The sequence below is a fragment of the Molossus molossus genome, unplaced genomic scaffold, assembly GCF_014108415.1.
Source record: "Molossus molossus isolate mMolMol1 unplaced genomic scaffold, mMolMol1.p scaffold_m16_p_26, whole genome shotgun sequence".
NCBI lineage: Eukaryota > Metazoa > Chordata > Mammalia > Chiroptera > Molossidae > Molossus > Molossus molossus.
This window is the reverse complement of record NW_023425362.1, coordinates 3,486,935-3,506,117: the sequence shown is the minus strand read 5'-3', so window position 1 is coordinate 3,506,117 and position 19,183 is coordinate 3,486,935. Positions and strand designations below refer to the sequence as shown.

The 19,183-nt window shown below is 60.9% G+C and overlaps 1 protein-coding gene across 2 annotated transcripts in view; it reads left to right on the top strand.

Moving 5' to 3' along the window:
- The first annotated feature begins 461 nt into the window (after positions 1–461).
- Positions 462–19,183, top strand: part of FBLN1 (fibulin 1) — a 75,848-nt gene continuing 57,126 nt past the window's right edge. For both annotated transcript variants that reach the window (XM_036278174.1, XM_036278175.1), the window contains exons 1-4: positions 462–548; positions 13,567–13,672; positions 15,216–15,348; positions 18,253–18,418. In XM_036278174.1, the coding sequence (XP_036134067.1) occupies positions 470–548; positions 13,567–13,672; positions 15,216–15,348; positions 18,253–18,418 (484 nt within the window). In that variant the 5' untranslated portion in view covers positions 462–469. The remainder of the gene's footprint in view (positions 549–13,566; positions 13,673–15,215; positions 15,349–18,252; positions 18,419–19,183) is intronic.

Below are 19,183 nucleotides of genomic sequence, written 5' to 3'. Positions count from 1 at the left end.
ACGCCCTTCCGCGGAGGCGCAGAGCTAACCTTTGATACCGAGCCCGTCCCTCGGCCGGCGGGTGGGGAGGGGATCGAGTTTCACGGGCTCGCGCGGGGTGGGGGGCGTCTCCTTCCCGAATGGGTCCCCCTCTCTGGCCCCACTAGAGAGAAGTTTGGGGTCCTCGCTCCCACCCCCAGCCGAGGGCCTGCGCGCCCCTCGGCACCAGGTGCTGGGAGAAGGGGCCCCAGGCGACCAAGGGGCCGGCCTGGGAGGGCGGGGGATCGGGCGCCCCGCGGCCCCGCCTCCGCCGCGCCCTCCCCACGCCCCCCTCCGGGGCGGGATAATTGAACGGCGCCGCGGGGCCCAGCGTTGGCTGCCGAGGCTCTGCCGGAACGTGGATCCCGGTCTGTCCCCGCGCCGCGCACCCGTCGAGGAGCCGCGACCTGCGCTCCGCGCCTTTGTTCGCCCCGCCGCCCGCCGCCCGCCCATGGAGCGCGCTGCGCCCCCGCGCCCGGCCCCGCTGCCGCTGCTGCTGCTCGCCGGCCTCGCGCTGCTGGCGGCCCCAGGTAGGGGGCAGGGGCAGGGGCAGGGGCGGGGCCGCGGGGCCCGGCGCCTTCCCGCCACCCAGCCCGCGCTCCCGGGAGGCCGAGCCCCGGGAGCCGCCGGCCCTCGGAACCGGTGCGCCGTCCGCTGGGCCCCGCGGCCTGGCCGCCCGGGCGACGTACCCTCCCCCACACCCCGCTCCCCAGCTCGGGCCCTAATCACCTTGCTGGTTCCTGGGGCTTGTTTTAAAGACGGGCCCCCCTGAAACACCTCCCGCAGGCCGTGTTGCCCACCAGTGCCCGCCCGCCACCGGGCCAAGGTGCAGTGTGGGAGAGAAGGGCGGCCTGCCCAGCCCCAGGCCAGGCTCTGCCCCAGGAGTGCCCCTGGCCTGGCTTCACGCTGCACCCACCGCCGCTCTGGGTCAGGGTTGTTGTCCCCAGTTTGCTGGTGAGAAGACTGGGAACTGGGAACGGGGGACAGGAATTCGTCCTGCAGACAAAACCTGTTGTTGGGCAGGGGCCGGACCTGGAAAGCCAGAAAGGAAGGGAGCGGTCTGAGGTGCCCGGCTGATGGCTGTGTGTGGGGAACCCTGCCTGCCCTCCTTGGACACAGGCCCCCAAACGTTCTGCCAGTATCCGCACGCGGCGGGGACTGGGGACAGGCCACTTCCAAACCCACCCGAAGGCAAAAGGGATGGAGTCTCCACCAGAAGACCCCGGGCCCAGAGCACCCCCCACCACCTAGGACTGACCTCGGGGGGATGGGGAGCACCCAGCTGTGCCCTCCTTTTGCCTTTAATCCTCAAAGCCTAGATCCTGGGGGGTGACCACGAGGCCTTCTGATCAGAGCCATGACCTCTGACCTCTGGCTGACTGTGGCTTATCAGTTACTAGCCAGGCTGCCTGCTGGAGGCTTTGTTCCTGCTGTAGTCAGGCTCAGACCGTTGGCCACTCCACCCTCCGAATTCCAGGTTCCTCATCTCCTGCTTAGCCAGTTTCTGTTAACTCTCCGGTGACCACCCTCCAACTTTTTCAAAAGGTCACCGGCCCATCCTCAGAATCCCGGATTCTTTATCTCTGAGTTTGTTGAGTTTCCTTTAACTCTTAGGTGACCCACCACCCTCATCCTTGGTCAAAAGGTCATTCGTCCCAGCTCTGCTGGCCTGGGATTCAAGGAGAGGCTGAGGGCGGATGCTCAGCAGGAGTCTCTTGCTGGCTGGCTGCCGCAGACTTTGTGGAGCTCCGGCTGTTGTGGGTGCCAGGTCCTTCCTGGGCATGTCCTGGGCACATTTCACAGGGGAGATGGCACAGGGAGGTGCAGGGCTCCGCGGTAACAGAGAGCCATCCTGACTTCCCGGAACTCATAGGAGGCATCTTGGAGGAGATGGTGGTTGGGCAGGAGCTGGGCAGGTGGTGGTGGGGGGCATTCAGGTGGCCGCTGGCTGGAGTGAAGTTCGGCCGGAGAGCAGTTCAGAGTGGGGCCACATGAAGGGGACCCGGAGATCCCCGTATTTTATAGGTGAGGACACTGAGGCCCAGAGAGAAGGCATTGTGACCTCTCCTGAGCCTGGGTCCCCCTCCATCGCTGTTCTGTTCCGCCCTGCAGTCTGGCAGTGCCCAGTGCCGAGGGGGCACGGGGGGCACAGTAGCCCTGACTGTTGGTTTACAGCCATCTTCACGGAGAAGGTCCTAACTCGAGTGTGTAAAAGAAACCTCTTAACTGCACCCTGTGATGAGAACACTTGGGTTGCCCTGTGGCCTTTGTTTCTTTTGGGGAGGTCCCTCTTTTGAGTTGAAAAGGTTTGGTATGGTTTGGGGACAGGGGGTTCCAGGACTGCTGGTTCATTTCTGCAGCTGTAAGCTCAGAAGCTGTAAGGTTCCCCGAAGCCCAGAGGGGCTGGTGACTGTCCCCGCCCTCCAGAGAGCAATTTAAAACAATTCTGGAAAGTGGTGAGCCCTTGAGCTAATCTGCTGAAACTCATTTGGTGACCTGCTCACGGACAGGCCGTCCCCAAGGGCAGGAGCCCCCAAGGGCAGGAGCCGAGGTCTGTCCTGCTGGGATTACTGTGAGCTGGGGTGGGAGGGAGGGGTGCGGGGGAGGGGTTCTGCTTTCTCCAGGGCTTTCTTGGCCTTTGGCTCTGACTGATTACAGCCAGTCCCTGGGAGGGAGAACAAAGGAGAGAGGACTTGGCTTGCAAACATGTGGCCTGCTCGCTGCCGAGCCTGGAGGTTTCCCAGGAGGGTGGCGGGGGGCCAACAGGCTGCGGGGGGGCGGGGGGAGACGGGGGCGGGGAGGGGGTGCCTGGAGGGGCAGTGCCAGGACCTCTTCTGTGGGGCTCACAACTCTGAGTCACGCCCCCATCCTGGCACTTCCCGAGGTCCCCCCAACTCAGGGCTGCATTGCTGCCCCTCTCAGACTGCGGTTGTTGGGGGCGGGGGCCCCGGATCACTTGTCTTCGGGTCATAGCAGGCACCGCCAGCAGTGTGGGGCCTGTCAGCCCTCAGAAAAAGCCCACGATGCTCTGGTGGTTTCTCATCGGTAGCATGGAGGTAAAGGACCGGTTCTCAGGGACCCTGGGTACTGAGGGAGAGCCCAGGGCGCTGCCTGCCGCGGGGCGGGGTCACTCTGTCGGTCACTGTAGTGTCCCCTTTCCTGGGATCGGACAGGATCCTTTTCCCCAAGATTGCTGTGAGGGTCCTGACCCTGGACTGCCCCAGCCAGGAGAAGAGGCCCAGCTAGGGCGTGGACTGGTAGCTGTCGAATGCCAAAGCCGTGTGGGTGAAGGCTGTGTCCCAGGCCTCTGCCCGCCTCAGGCATTTCGTCACTAAATGTCCGTGGAGAACCAGCGCTGTGGCAGACACCATTCTCGGTCCTGGGGACATGGCAGGGAAGAAGACAGACCTGGCCCTTCTGCCCATGGGGCTCTTCCCCTGGGAGATCCAGAAAAGGTGAACCATTACAAACCGACTCGAACTGGCAGAGTCAGGGAAGACTTCCTGGAGGAAGCAGCTTGCCAACTGGGGTGTGAGGAGCAGAAGGAGTTGGCTGGGTGTGTGGGCAGAGCTGGGAGGGGGTGTTCCAGGCAGAGGGAATGGTGTGGGCAAAGGCCCAAGGGCGAGAGAACACGGGCTTCCAGGAAGCTGTCAGGACTCTGCCCCCCCAGCCCGCGGAGCACCTCAGCGCCCGGGGCCGGCTCCAGCAGCACCCCCTCTTTCAGGCGGGGCGCCACCAGCAAGGGCACAGTGCAGCTTCGCAGGTGAAGTCCTATGAAAGCAGTCCTGATAGGGCGCACGATTGTTTTGCCGGTATGTTTCATACGATAAGAGATCTTCCTTTTGCCAAACAGTGAATGATAACAATTCATTAGTAAACGCTTTTTTGGGCTCGTATGGTTCCTTGTAAGGGTCTCCAGTGTGGCCACATAACAAGACAGTGGAGGGGACACGCATTGGGTTGACATTCCTGGGATCAGGGACTCTGGAGGGGAGTTCCCAAAGAGAGGGTGTGACCTGGAGGCTAAGTCATCCGTCCTGGGTCATCAGTGCCACAGCACGTGGGACTCAGGCTGGGCTCTCCTGGCCAGCGCTCTTCCACTGGTCTCCCCAGAGGCTGGGTCAGGGGCCAGGGGCCTGTCGCCCCAGATGCCCGCATGTCGTCGGGAAGGCCCTACACACGAAGGGTCAGGAGGCTGGTGCCAGTTCTCCGAGACTCGAGAGCGCTTGCCCGGCTCCCGCACCCCCTGCTTCTGTCTCCCCGAAGTGGGATGAGAGCCGTAGAAATGATTGGAACCGAAGGTCTTAAACGTGCTCATGATTTCGTGCTCTCAACAACGCCTCTCCTCGCACAGACATGGAAACCAAGGCCCAGGGCAGTTACGTAGCCTACCCGGACACCGTGGGCAGTAAGTGGGGGACCAGGACACAGGGCCCGTGCTCCTCGCCCCTGGCTGGACAGCACTTGGCCCCACAAACGAGGGCGGTGTGTAGGGGAGCTGTCCTTTGCAGGAAGAGGCGTTTCCGCACACGGGGGAGCCCCAGAGGCAGGCGTCGCAGCCTGTCTTGACAGGAGGGGACCCCCGAGGTGATGGCACTTGTCTTGGTTGAGCCCAGTGGAGGGGCCTGTCGTGTGCTGGCGGAAGGGCTGTTTGCTGGGCGTCCAGCCCAGGGTCTGGCTCGGCCCCGCCTCTCCCTCAGGTGTGGACGAGTCAGGCCCTCCTTGCTGCCGTCTGGGTGGGGCACAGGAGACCCCACCCCAAGGAACCAGAGGCCAGCAGCTGCCTCTCACTGCAGGGGCGGGGGTGCACGGGGCCCCCTGGCTCTGGCCGCAGGGTGCTGGGAGAGGTCTGGAACTGTCCTGTCCGCGGGGCAGACAGAGTTGCCCCTTCCCGGACGCCTCTGTGGAGGAAAGTGCCTGTGGCTGTCCTGGGTGCTGGATACAGCAGGGCAGGCCTGGCATCTGAAGACGACGGCCCTGGACTCTATTTAGGTCTTGTTCTTGCTTAATTCACTGGGACACTGTCCCCAGCCTGGCCAAGTCATCCTGCCAAAGGGCTGTGCTGATGTGGCCAGTGCCTGGGGTTGGGAGACTTCGTGGGGACCCAAGGGGCTAGGGCACCGGTCACTCCTTCCTGAGGCCCAGGGCAGAGCCTTCTTTTCCCTGAGAGAAGGCGGCGTGAGGTGTGCTGTGACCGGACTGAGCGGCTGGGCCCTCCAGGGACCCAGTCTGGTTAGTGGCAAAGAACCAAAGAACCAGCCTTGGGGTCCCATGGGGCCCGGGTTTTATGTGGGGCACCCAAGGAGAATTTGGGAAGGAATGATTCCTCTATCAGGATTCAGAAACCAGTTCGGTGTGTGCCCTGGGGGGAGGGGTGCCTGAGGGGCTGGGCGAGGTGAGAGGGCCGGGCAGGCGGCAGGGGAGGGCGCCGTGCGGTTTATCCTGCCTGCACGGGGGCCACTGGCGGGTCTTAAACGGGGTGACATTATTTGACCTACATTTCTAGAAGTCACTCTGGACTGCTGCGTGGTGAATGGGTTCCGGGGAGACGGAAGTTGGGGCCAAATAAGCCAGAGAAAGTCCTGCAGGGTCCAGGGGTGCCCTGGACGGGGTCGAAGCCAGGGGCCCGGCCAGAAGTGCACAGACCTGGGGCGTCTGGGAGGGAGGGTGGCCAGGACATGAGAGATCGGACATAGAGGGATCAGACGTAGGGGAGTAATTCAGGGTGACCCCCTTCTTAGCTTTTGGCGTGAGCGCTGGGTGGATGGCGGTCACTAATTACTCAGGCAGGGAGGCTGCACGGGGGGAGAAACCAGAGTTCTGCGTGGACGCCAGAGGCGGGCGTCCTGTTACACACGCAGGTAGAGCCTGGGCTGGGACCGGGCTGCAGACAGAAGGCAGAGTCTGGCCCCACAGATGGGGTGGAGGAGACCACCCAGGGAGGCGCGGGAGGGACCCCCAACGGAGCTCTGCCCGGCTGCGCGCTGGGTAGCTCCTGCCGGCAGGGTGTCCCGGCGCCCTGGGTGGTGGCGGGACCTTGCCGGAAGGGTTTGTAAATGGACGCTGTTGGAGCATCCTCATGCTCACGGGTGGTCCAGGGCTGTCCTGAGGCTGCTTTTCCGTTGGGACGTTTCCTGCCGGAGTTCAACAGGCTGCAGGTGTTGCTACCTCGGTCCACATGCTTCTGGTTTGACCTGACTTCTCCGCACCCTTCACAGCCCTGGTCACCGTCCCCAAGGTGCCTGCGGGGACGCCCAGGCACAGGGAGGCCAGGGACACAACTCTGGGTGGCAGCGCCGGGGTTTGCCCCTGGCAGCGTGGCCCGCACGTGGTATTCTTAAGAAGGACACTGGACCGCCTCACGTGTCTTTCCGCCTGAAAATCTGGATGTTTCTCGGTCCCGCTGCAGGGGAGCCTGTGTCCTTGGGCATGGTATGGGGGGGGGCGTGCGGGTTTGCCAGGTGGCTGTGGGCAGCTTGCTTAAGCTCCCTGCCCCTGCTTCGAGTGGCTGGGGTCACGTGAGGTCATTAGTCCCTTCACAGATGTCGCCAGAGCACCCGCTTGGGGCAGGCGCGGGCAGGGCAGAAAGCGCCGGGCGGTACCACCGGTCCTGGCGCAGAGCGCACACTGAGTGTCTGTGCTGCGTGCCGGAGGCGGGGGCTGCAGAGACCAGGCAGGAAAGGGAGCACCCGCCCACGTTCCTGTGTGTGCAGGGGCTGTTAGGGACGACTTCCCGGAGGGAGGGACCTGTGTGCCGGAGTGGGTGTGAAGGAGCTAGCCCTAGGAGAGGGGTGGACTGGGGACCTCCCAGCCCCTGGGGTTTCAGCTTCCAGAAGCCAGGTGCTGAGGACACGTGGGAGGTGCAGGCACATGATCAGAGAGGGGAGGGGAAGCCAGAGAAGATGGCTCCTGCCAGGTGGGATTCTGCAGAGATGTCAGGGGTGGGGGGGTGTGGGAGGACAGGACACATGCCCACGGGCCTTGGTCACAGGAGGTCACTGCCTGGGCCAGAGCTGCCCGGAGGGAGCAATTGGGAAGATGCTTCTCTGTCCCTTCCCAGAGACGTGCCTTCTCCGCTCTCTGCCTCCTCCTTCTGGCTGATTCTCTGTTCAAGACCCCGGTCTCTGTGGCAGGTGCAGGCTCTTGTGGGTGAGGTGCCCTGCCTCTGGCAGAGGTCCGGTGTCCTTACATTAGACCTGCAGAGGACGCAGAGCCACAGGCACACAACCCAGTGACAGTTGCCTGGTGTCTCCCTGGTCTGTCGCCGGAAGCCAGGGCCCTGTCTTGTCACCTCTGCATCCCTTGCCCCGAGTGCAGAGCCTGGCACACAGAGGGTCCTGAGAGGCCGTTTTGAACGTGCAGACGAGGTAGGACAACGTGGAGAGCTATGGCAGGACCCAGGCCGGACCTCGCTGGCTCCCCAGGCTGCACCCCGCTGGCTCCCCGGTGGGACCCGCTGGCTCCCCAGGCTCCAGAAGGCAGGGCCCCCGGAAGGGGTGGGCTGAGTCGTGCCTGGTTGTTTGGTTAGAATTTCCCATCGGCTTCTCCACGGTTGGTACCTCTTTGCGTTTCAGACCTCCTAGCGATGTGGGTCCTGGGCACCGTGGGGACCCTCTGACTGTTAGCTGCAGCTTTGGACAGTGCTACATGGAGCAGGTGGGCGTGAGCCTGCAGGACACCCACGGGACACGCTCGGATCCTGCTCACGTCTCGAACGCCCGCCTCGGAGGTCCGAGCTTGAGCAGAGGACATCAGGGAGAGTGAGGTGCTGGCCTCTGGTGACAGCCGCCCGTCTCACTCAGGCCCAGAGCTGGGCAGCTTGCCCTGTGCCGAATGAGGGAGTTAAAGCAGGAGGCCACCAGAGCCCCGCTGACCTCCCCCAGCAGGCCGCACAGCGTGCTCAGAGGGGCCTGTCGCGGCCCCAGATCGGGGAAGGACAAGGTCTCGGAACATGGAGTCCGGCGGGCTCTGTGAGGACGCCCCCATGTCATTTCCTTTCTTCCTCATTTGTTGCCGCCCCGTGGAAATGTCATCAGACCAGTGTCTGTACACAGAAGGGCCTTGGGACAGCCTGTGCTTGACTCCGGGCCACCTGTTCCACCCCGTTCACAGATGAGGACACCGAAGCCTGGGCCTGCTCCGGGTGCAATCACCCTCCATGGCGAAGCTTCCTCAGACCAGGCGCGGCCCGTCCCACCACGACACCGCACACAGGCCTCCTGGCTGTTACTTCCCAGTGGCTCCCCAGCTCATTAGGTGTTGCCCAAAGCCCCTGTGATGCTTACAGCCAGCAGGCTGACATTCTGGAAGCTTCTACCCCAGGAGTGGTACAGAGCCCCTCCAACTGCCAGTCGGTGTCCGTGTCTTTACCACGAGCTCCTTAAACCATGAGCGCCGGCACATGTGACATGCCCTTGGCGCCTGCCACAGTCCCACGACTCGCAGCGTCCCCGTGGTCTACACGGGCTCCATTCGCCTGGAAGAAATTTGTTTCCGCTGCTGACTCAGTTGGCAGATGCTCTCCGATGCTCAGGAACCAGGCCGTCTCTGCACCTGCTCACCTTCGGGCAGGAGTGTCTGCCTCCTGAAGAGAGGTGACACGAGGGCGTGTCAGCCATCTGATCCGTGTCGGCCTGGGGGAGCGTGTGGTTCCCACAAAGAAGAACGTTCTCTGCTCGCGGAGGTCACTGATGTCTTCCTTTCAGTTTGGAGACTCTGGGTTTGGTTTGTGGTCAGGTTCCAGCTGAGCCCTTTGCCCGGTCACCGCCTGGGTCTCCCAGCCCTTCACCCCGGGACAGGAGGAGTCTCTGAGGTTTCGGAACAGGGGAGCTGGCTCTGCCCAGTCGCCTGCCCTTGCAGTGTTGCTCAAGGCTACACTTTTTTGCAACAGTTTCTTTTCGCCCTGACTGGTTGGATTCAGCGGTTAGAGCATCGGCCTGAGGACCAAAGAAGGGTTGTGGGTTCGATTCCCAGTCAAGGGGGCATGTACCTGGGTTGCAGGTTCAATTCCTGGCCCCGGTTGGGGTTGTGCAAGAGGCAACCAATCGATGTGTCTCTCTCACACTGATGTTTCTCTCTCCCTCCCTCCATCCTTTTCACTCTGTCTAAAGATCAATGGAAAAAATATCATCAGGTGAGAATTAACAACAACAACAACAAAAAAAGAGTTTCTTTTTGGTTATATTTGGCATATGTTTTGTGGATCCAATCCACGTAGTCAGATTATAGAACCAGAGGTTAAAAGTGCTCAGTTGAGCCCTGGCCAGTGTGGCTCAGCTGTTAGAGCATTGGCCCGTGGACCAGAGTCCCGGGTTCAGTTCCCGCTGAGGGCACGTATCTTGGTTGCAGTTTGTCCCCAGCCTGGTTGGGGTTGTATGGGTGGTAGCCACTCGATGTGTCTCTCTCACATTGATGTTTCTCTCTCTCTTCCTCCCTCTCTCCCTCCCACTCTGTTTGAACATAAATGCAAAAATGTCCTCAGGTGAGGATTAAAAAAAAGTGCTCAGTTGAGCCCTGGCCAGTGTGAGTCAGTGGTTAAGTGTCGACCCATGGATCACGGACTATCTTCGGTTTGATTCCTGGTCAAGGGCACATGCCTGGGTTGCAGGTTCGATCCCCGGCTCTGGTCAGGGTGAGTGTGGAAGGCAACTAATCGATTTGTCGCTCTCACATCAATGTTTCTCTCCCTTCCTCTCTCTCTCCTCCCTCCCTTTCTCTCTTCCACTGTCTCTAAAATCAATGGAAAAAATATCCTTGGGTGAGGATTTAAAAAATAAAAATAAATAAATAAATAGCCCTGGCCCGTTTGGCTCAGCAGTTAGAGCGTTGGCCCGCAGACCAGAGAGACCCGGGTTCGGTTCCCGCTAAGGGCATGTACTCGGTTGCAGTTTGTCCCCGGCCCTGGTTGGGTCGTGTGGGTGGCAACCATTTGATGTGTGTCTCTCACATCGATGTTTCTCTCTCTCTCTCTCTCTCTCTCCCTCCCACTCTATCTGAACAAAATATCAAAAAATGTCCTCAGGTGAGGATAAAAAAAAAATAGTGCTCAGTTGAAGCTTCTTCTCAGAAGAGAAAGAAGTGAACAGAGAGAGAAGATTCCAGACCAGCCCAGAGTCCAACTTCTTTATTTTTTTTAAAAAAAAATATGATTTTATTGATTTTTTTAGACAGAGAGGAAGGGAGAGAGAGATAGAAACATCGATGTGAGAGAAACACCCATCAGCCGCCTCCTGCACGCCCCCTACTGGGGATTGAGCCCGAAACCCAGGCATGTGCCCCGACCTGGAAATGAACCAGGACCTCTGTCACGGGACGATGTTCAGTCCACTGAGCCACATCAGCCGGGCACCCACTTTTTTCTTAAGAGCACCTATAGCCCTGCGATGGGCACGAAGTGAGCAGCAAGCACGCGGTGGGTGTGGGTGGCCGGCCCGCGTGGGGTCACCTGGAGTAATTTTACAGATGTTGGCATTGCTCCCAGGGTTGGGCGATGGCCTCATTTGCCCTGAGTGGCCGAGACTGCTCAAGCATGACAAACCAGGGACAAAGGACGCATACCAGCCGGGCTCGTGTCTGACCCTCTCCCTGGGCCACCACGCCTCCCTCTGACCTAATGCGATTTTTATCAGAGAATAAAGTTTTTTTATTATAAAAGGGACAAGAGAAAAGCGAGGCCCCTGTATGTCCCCTTCAAACTGGGACGTGTCTTGGAGGGGACATTGGCACGGGTGGGACCCACACTGGGTTTTCTTTGTCCGAGAGCCCGGTCCTGCGCCATCTAAAGGGGATGCTCGGGAAGAGGTGGGCGGCTCCATTTGTTTGGGGACACGAGTTACCAAGAGATCGTTGTTTGGATGGGGCGCACCGTCTTTTAAAGCCCAACCTGCCGCTGATGGTACCTCAGCTGCCATCTTGCAGGGACACGAGAGCTCTGTGGGGTGTTCCCCTCCCCCCATCAGGCCCCTCCAGTCCCTGCAGCTCGCTTTTCTTTAATGAGTGGAGGGGGGCACTGTCTTTAGGGCCAAGAAAGTGACAGGTCTGTCGTCTCAGACCCATGCCCCCAGCATGTCCCCGCTCTTGCTGAAGTTCTAACTAGCCCTGCACTTTGCTAGGGCTCCAGACAAGGATTGTCCCTCAGGGTCACTCCATCTGCCTCCCGATGGAGGAAGGGGCCCTTTGCAAGCAGCCTCTGCATTTGAAGGATGGTCTTGGGGTCAGGCCCCTGGTCGACGGCTTTGGCCAGACTGTCCTGTTGAATACGTATGGAGCCTCACTGTCCGCGCGGGCACAGGCGGGGCTGTGGGGACAGGGAGGAGAAAGACGCCATCCCTGTCCTGAAGGAGGTTTTAATTCAGGGGGAGGCAGACTGGAACAGCTTTGGAGGCTGCCAGAACCAAGCCTGAGGCCCGGCTTTGCTCCTTGCTGCCCCTCTGGCTGTGTGACCTCCAGCTAGTCACTTAACCTTTCTGAGCTGGAGTTTTCTTATCTGCGCAATGGGGAATGTCATGGACTGGCCTCACCGGGTTCATGTGGGTGTGCGTGCGGTAAACCTTGCCCGCCTGTCACAGTGAGCTCCCAGGGATGAAGAAGCTCCAGAGTGACGGTGGTGATGGGGGGGGACTCTGTTGAGGGACACCCCGACGGAGCTGGGTAATGTCTGGAGGTAACAGGGCTGGACAGAGAAGGGCAGAGCTTAGAGGGACAGAGCTTAGAGGGACAGCGCTCAGGCAGGAGTGTCGGGCTTTGAGTGACAGCTGAACTCAGCAGGGCCGGACGGGCGTGGACTTGGGGTGGGCAAGGAATGGTCACTGTTCAGTGACTTAACTGCATTTCGCTTCATCTATTTTTTTTTTTTTTTAATCCTTACCCAAGGATACTTTTTTCCATTTATCTTCAGATAGAGTGGGAGGGAGGGAGAGAAACATCAAAGTGAGAGAGACACATCAACTGGTTGCCTCCTGCATGACCCCAACCAGGGCCGGGGACTGAACCACAGCAGAGGTACCTGCCCTGGGCCGGAATCAAACCCGCGACTCTGGTCTGCGCGCCAACGCTCTAACCGCTGAGCCAACATGGCCAAGGCTTCCTTCCCTTTTTAAAAAATACGTTTTTATTGATTTCTAGAGGGAGAGGAAGGGAGAGGGAGAGAGCGATGGAAGCATCGAAGAGAGAGAACACCGACTGGCCGCCTCTGCGTGGTGGGGCCATGGCGGCGCACAGAGGATGATGGGGCCCGTCCGCTCCCACACCTGCCTCGTCGCCATTGTGCGTCCTGGCTGTGGTCCCCGGGGGGGCTCTCGTGGCCTCTCTGTCGTGGTCGTGCTGGAACCCTCCCTGGGATGGGGATCCTCACGCCCCTGGCGCTGTCCGGCTCCCAGCGGCCACTGCTGAGCCCACCTGGACACGCCCCAGACGGCTCCAGGCTGCTCGGGTTCCAGCTTCGTGGCTGCTGGTGTTCCAGGGACATCCTAGGACTCACCATCTGTCCTCCTGCTGGGAGGAAGGTGCAGAGAGCTCAGGGTTCCGGGCGAAATCAGTTCCAAATGTTCCCACAGCTCAGGGCCCAACGTTCTCCCCGCCGAGCCGGCGCTTCTCAGAGCCCGAGGGAGGCTTCGGCGCGGCCTGCACCCCAAGACAGGGCCATGGCTCCCCCATCTCTCTTGGGCAACAGCCAGCACGTCTCTTGTTCCTTGGACACGTACTCAAGCCACTGTTGCCTGGAAGGTCTGTGTGCTCGGAGCTTTGTAAGCCTTGCCGGTCTTCTCAGCAACTGGAAGGGGTTTCGAGCCCATTTCACCGCCGAGGACGCTGTGGCTCAGAGAGGTGTAGTAACCTGCCCGGTCACACAGCAAGAGCCACTGGGCTGGGATCGGAGCCCGAGTCAGTCTCCGGAGCTTGCAGCTCAGCTCTGCGCCTGCTGCGCGCCAGCTCTGTGCCCAGGCGTGAAGGACGGGACGGGCCAGCTCGCGCGAGACGTTCGCGGTTGGGAGGGCAGGGCCGACGGAAGGTCGGGAATGGTGAGCGGTGCTCCGCACACGGGTGCGGTGGGGCAGAGGCCACCGGCCGGCTGGTGCAGGCGGGCTGCAGGGGGCTGGGTCGATGAGCATGGGCCAGGGTGAGGCTGGAGAAGCCCGAGGGTGAGACTGCGGCGCAGGGTCCCCGTCTGGGGAGGGTCCCTGTTTGAGTGTCCAGCGGGTGGCTGCAGCAGGGATTCAGCCGGGTGAGCGTGGAGCTGGGGTGCCGAACTGGATTCGGGAGATAATAGTCGAGGTTTCGAGCCTTCCCAGGGGGGAGCAGGGTGTGCGCTCCCGGCCCAGGGCTCGGGCGTTCTCGGTGCGCGTCGTCCAGGGACGGAAGGAGTGGGCACGCTCACAGCCCTTTCAGACCAGCCTGGGGCCGGCGGAGGGCAGACCTAAGGAAGTGGGGCCCAGAGGGTGCTGCGGGAGGGGAACGCTCGGCCACCTGAGGGACACAGCACGTCAAAGGGGACCTGGCGTGGGGTGAGTGGGCACACTCCTCACCCGCCACCCTGTTCTCTTCCCTGCTCAGCGGGCGCCGATGTCTCCATGGAGGCCTGCTGTGCAGATGGACATCGCATGGCCACTCAGCACAGGGCCTGCTCGCTGCCGTACGCCTCGGAGTCCAAGGAATGCAGGTACGCGTGAGGGCCGGCCGGGCCACGGTGGTGCTCCTCTCGAGGGAAGGGGGAGAGGAAGGGACAGTGTGTGCCAGACCCCCCGTTTTGGCTTCTGTGCTGCTGTGGACGTGGGTGGGCACATATCTGTCTGGGTCACTGTTTTCAATTCTTTAGGGCGGTGCTTTTCAGCCGGTGCTCCGAGAGTGTTTAAAACATGCAGTACCTGACTGTTTGGTCAGGGGCACGGACCTCTCTTCCCCTAGACTGTCAGACAAAGAAATGACAATGGCTCTGGCCGGTTTGGCTCAGCGGTTAGAGCATTGGCCTGCGGTCCAGAGAGACCTGGGTTCAGTTCCCGCTAAGGGCACGTACCTCGGTTGCAGTTTGTCCCCGGCTCTGGTTGGGGTCATGTGGGTGGCAGCCACTCGATGTGTCTCTCCCTCCTGCTCTATCTGAAGATAAATGCAAAAATGTCCTGGGGTGAGGATAAAAAGAAAAATTGACAACAGCCAACGCAACAGTAGCTGTTTGGTGTGAACGAATGATAGTCATACCTACTTTTCTGTCAGACTGGCGAAGATGTGTATTCTTTGGTGTGCCACAGCAGTTTTGTAACTACTGTACGTGCCCAGAGATGAGAGGTTGGAACTGCCACGTTGGGGCACATGCCCAGCATTGCGGGCTCACGTGCTGGCTTTAGTTTTAAGTTTTTGAAGCACCTCCACACTGCTTTCTGCAGGGGCTGCCCGTCTGCACCCCCGACGGCCTGCACCCCCATGGTGCCCGAGGGCTCGCCTCTCCATGCCCCCGCCAGCTCATGTTTTCTACTCAGCCGACATTTTTGAACGAACGGGTGGTGGATGGATGCTCTCTGGTTGATCTTCCTGACGGTTTAGTGAAATGCCTGTTGTTGCAAATCCACCCGAAGCCTGAGCAAGCAGACGAACCCGTCCCTGCGCTCGAGGGTGGTTCTGGAGCCCCATGGGAAGCAGGGTGCAGAGCCCCACAGGGTGGAGGTGGGGACGGGCGGGCTGGGGCTGCTGCCTCGCGGGAGGCTGGGTGGGCCCCGTCCTCTCCAGACAGGCGCAGCTTGGGGGCTCCTCTTGCCCTTGCTGGTGTTGGCCGAAGCCAGGGTTATGAGGGTGGCGGAGCCGCCAGGACTCGCACGTCCCTGCCGCTCGCCTCCCCCAGCAGGGCGCGCCCCCGCCCTCTGCTGGACCAGGTACTCCACATGGGAGCCACTGCCCCTGAGTCTGGAAAATGGGGACGAGTGTTGGGATGAAGGCACCTTGGTGACGGATGAGGGGTCTGGCCCAGTTAGCAGTCGGCTGCTTTTATTTCTTAACCAGTGAGAACATTTTGTGGGTGAGGCTCAGAGCTCAGAGAGGTGAGCACGGCTCCGGTGGAACAGGGGGGTCTCTGTTCCACCCCAGACGCCACCCACATTTCGTCTGCTGAGCCCCTTCACATGCCGTGGTGGCGTGTGGCCCCGCGTGCTGTGGGGGGGCGGGGGGGGAGGCCCCGCCCGCAGAGCCTCGGCCCAGACGCCCTCCCTCCGCAGGATGGTCCAGGAGCAGTGCTGCCACAACCAGCTGGAGGAGCTGCACTGTGCCACGGGCATCAACCTGGCCAACGAGCAGGACAGCTGCGCCGCGCCGCACGGCAACGCCAGCCTCGAGGCCGTGTTCGTGAAGGTGAGCCCGTCCTGCCCGCCCGCGCACCCGGGCCCTCCCCGCACCGCGCCGGCTCCAGGCCCTGTTCCCTGTGAGCCGCAGGGGGTGCCCAGCCCAGGAGGAAGAAGGACCCCTCATGTCTCCCCGCCTCCTCCGGTTCAATCAGTGAAGCCTGGACAGCACCGGGGCCCTGTTCACGCTGGAGGCCGGGATGGGGTGGCCCAGCCCTGCCCGGAGGACTTCCAGTCCTGGGGCTCCAAGTGGGAACGCAGAGATCAGAGCAGGGATGACCTCGGCTTCAGAGCCCCCTCCTCAGTGCGGGGCAGGCACCCACCCTCTCGGAGGCCCTCAAGTCCCCCTCCTTCCAGGGCCCAGTCAGAGCCCAGAGCGCAGAATGGGCCCCACTAAGGCCTCCAACAACACGACCTTCGTACCACCCTAGAAGAGGAAACTGAGGTTCAGAGAGACCCCCGTTCCAAAGTGGCTTCTCAGGACCAACAGGGGAGGGGTCTGGTCAGACAGCTGGAAGTGGGGTCCATCAGGCCCAGAGAGAGCCCTGCACTGCCTCACGTAACCGTCGTACACCGCCCTGGGACCCCGAGTCCAGGCCAGGTCACGTGGAGCCTCCGCGGCGGGGTGTGCCCGCTGCGTGGGTGTGGGGCTCAGACAGCCTTCCCAGGTCTGAGGCTGCCCAGCAGCTGCCAGCTGCCCGGGCGGGCCCCTCCCCCCGCCGAGGGCGGAAGGCAGGGCTGGCTGGGGACCGGGTTTGGACAGCTGCCCTACTCAGTGGGGTTTCTGCGGGGGTGCCCAGCGATGGCGTGAATTCCCTGGAACCAGACTTCCGGGTCCCGTTCAGGGAGCCGATGGAGTCGTTTCAAGGAACCAGAGTCAGAAAGGGGTCTGGATTCCGAGAGGGGCTGTGTGGGTTCCTCTCGGGGGGTCTGCCTGTACAGACGGGACGGAGAGATTTCACGTGGATTCCGAGAGGGGCTGTGTGGGTTCCTCTCGGGGGGTCTGCCTGTACAGATGGGACGGAGAGATTTCACGTGGATTCCGAGAGGGGCTGTGTGGGTTCCTCTCGGGGGGTCTGCCTGTACAGACGGGACGGAGAGATTTCACGGGGATTCCGAGAGGGGCTGTGTGGGTTCCTCTCGGGGAGTCTGCCTGTACAGACGGGATGGAGAGATTTCACGTGGATTCCGAGAGGGGCTGTGTGGGTCCCTCTCGGGGGGTCTGCCTGTACAGACGGGACGGAGAGATTTCACGGGGATTCCGAGAGGGGCTGTGTGGGTTCCTCTCGGGGGGTCTGCCTGTACAGACGGGACGGAGAGATTTCACGTGGATTCCGAGAGGGGCTGTGTGGGTTCCTCTCGGGGGGTCTGCCTGTACAGATGGGACGGAGAGATTTCACGGGGAGACCTCGGGCGTCCAGGGTCCCTCTGCGCGACCTCAGCCTGTCTGCGCTTCCATGGGAGGAGGCGTCTGGCGTGAGGGCGCTGGGTGGGGTGAGGGCGGGGTGTCTGGCCACAGGGGCCTGGGAGCCAGGACGTCGGACGTGCAGGGAGTGCCTCCCCAGGCAGGGCTGGGGCCCCGCAGCCGCCGTCTGCCTGGCACACACTCTGCCTGTGTCCCCAGACGAGAGAAAGGGAGGTACAGAAAAAGCATGGAACTTTCCGGGGAGTGGGAACAGGTCGCTCTGGCAGACGGGTGATTTGTGTTTCCGGGAAGGGTGACTCATGTCACACAAAGTGGAGGAGGTGGCAGACCCCTCCTCCCTGGCAGCAGAGGTTGGAGAATGGGCTGGACGAGAGGCCCGTGGCCGCCACGGGCACCGAAGCACAGCGGCGCCTCCCGTTCTCCGTGGGGCCTTGGGAAGGTTGGGGCTCCTCTGAGGACAGTGAAGATGCACAGGGCCTTTCATATGTCAGGGTGAGCGCTGTCCCCAGATTCAGCTGTGACTTTGAGAGTGCCGGGGTCCAGGTGACAGGCAACAACTCTGTCCCTTGCCTGATGACTTGTCTTGAGGTTCCTGTGCTTTTCTTTTTATTATTATTTAAATATATTTTTATGGCCCGGCCAGTGTGGCTCAGTGGTTGAGCGTCGACCCTGCACCAAGAGGTTGCCGGTTTGATTCCCGGTCAGGGCACATGCCCAGGTTGTGGGCCCGATCCCCAGTGGGGCCATGCAGGAGGCAGCCCATCGATGTTCTCTCTCAACGATGTTTCTATCTCTCTCTCCCTTCCTCTCTCTCTAAAATCAATAAAGAAAATGATATTAAATAAATGTTTTTATTGATTTTTTTTTAGAGAGAGAGGAAGGGAGAAAGAGATAGAAACATAGACGTGACAGAAACATTGATCGGCGGCCTCCTGCATGCCCCCTACTGGGGATTGAGTCCGCCACCCCCAGTTTGTGCCCTGACCAGGAATCAAACTGAGATCTCTGTTTATGGGACGACATTCAGTCCATTGAGCTACACTGGCCCGGTGAGGTTCCTGTGCTTTTCAGATGCACAATCGATTCCTGCCTCCCAGACCCCCTTCCCTTGGGAGGGGAGACAGGTGCACGCTCATGCTTCCTGCTTGGTAGAGAAACCTCCGACCAGGCTCGAGAAGCAGAGCCCCCTGAACCCCTGTGGCCCTGACGGGCCCTCTCATGGCTCCCTGTTCCTGAGGCGTGTGCCTGGCAGGGAGGGATGCTGAGGGGCCGTGGAACAGGTGCTGGGTTCAGGCCCGGTTCCTTTCACAACTGGGACCTGTGAGGCTTGTGAGCTCGGCCGGCTGTGCTGTTGACTGCCCCCACAGAGAAGGGGTAGTTGAGTCAGGCACGGGCCACCGCAGCGCAGGGAGAGTGGACGTAGGGGTCGGAGAGGTCGTGGCCCTGCTGTGCTGCTGTGTGACTCCTGGTCCCTGCCTGTGTTCGCAGAGATGCTGCCACTGCTGCCTGCTGGGGCGGGCGGCCCAGGCGCAGGGCCAGAGCTGCGAGTACACCCTCCTGGTCGGCTACCAGTGTGGCCTGGTCTTCCGGGCCTGCTGCGTCAAGGAGACCCCAGACTTCGCCCCCGCGGACAATGGGGACCTCCAGGAAACAGGTAGTCCCCTCCTCTCTTCCGTCTTGGGCAGTGCATTCGTCAGGGATATCCGGAGAACCAGAACCAGTAGGGTGTGTGTGTGTGTGTGTGTGTGTGTGTGTGTGTACACAGAGAGATTTATGGTAAGGAATGGGCTGGCACAGTTGTGGGTGGGCCAGCAGGGCAGAGACCCAAGAGAGCTGATGTTGCAGCTGAAGTCTGAAGGCTGTCTGCTAGCAGAATTCCTTCTTGCTCGGGGGAGGTTAGTCTTTCTTTTATGTCTGTCACCTGATTAGATAAGGCCCACCCACATTATGGAGAGCAATCTGCTTTATTGAAAGTCTGCTTATTTGATGTTAATCCCATCTAAAATGCCAGCACAGCGATATCCAGACTAGTGTTTGACCAAATATCTGGGTATCGTGGCCCCACCAAGTTGACACGTAAAATGAACCATCACAGGCAGGGTCCGCGCACACGGCTACACCCTTGCCTTTATCTCGGTGCAGTTCTGGTTGTCAGAGCAGTTTCATGGTTGTTTCCTCATCTGAAACCCGCTGTCCCGGAGGGAGACCGAGGGCTTGGGATCTGGGTTCTGACAAATCAGGTTCACGTCCCTGTTCCAACATGTATTTTCAGCAAACTGATGGATCCAGGCCTCAGTTTCCTCATCTGTGAAATGGGATGACAGCCTTACTTCGTAGGTCGCTGGGAGGACGAAATGGGAGAATGAGTACGAAGGGGCCAGTGCCCGCCTGGTCCATGCACATTTGCTGTCACCGTTCT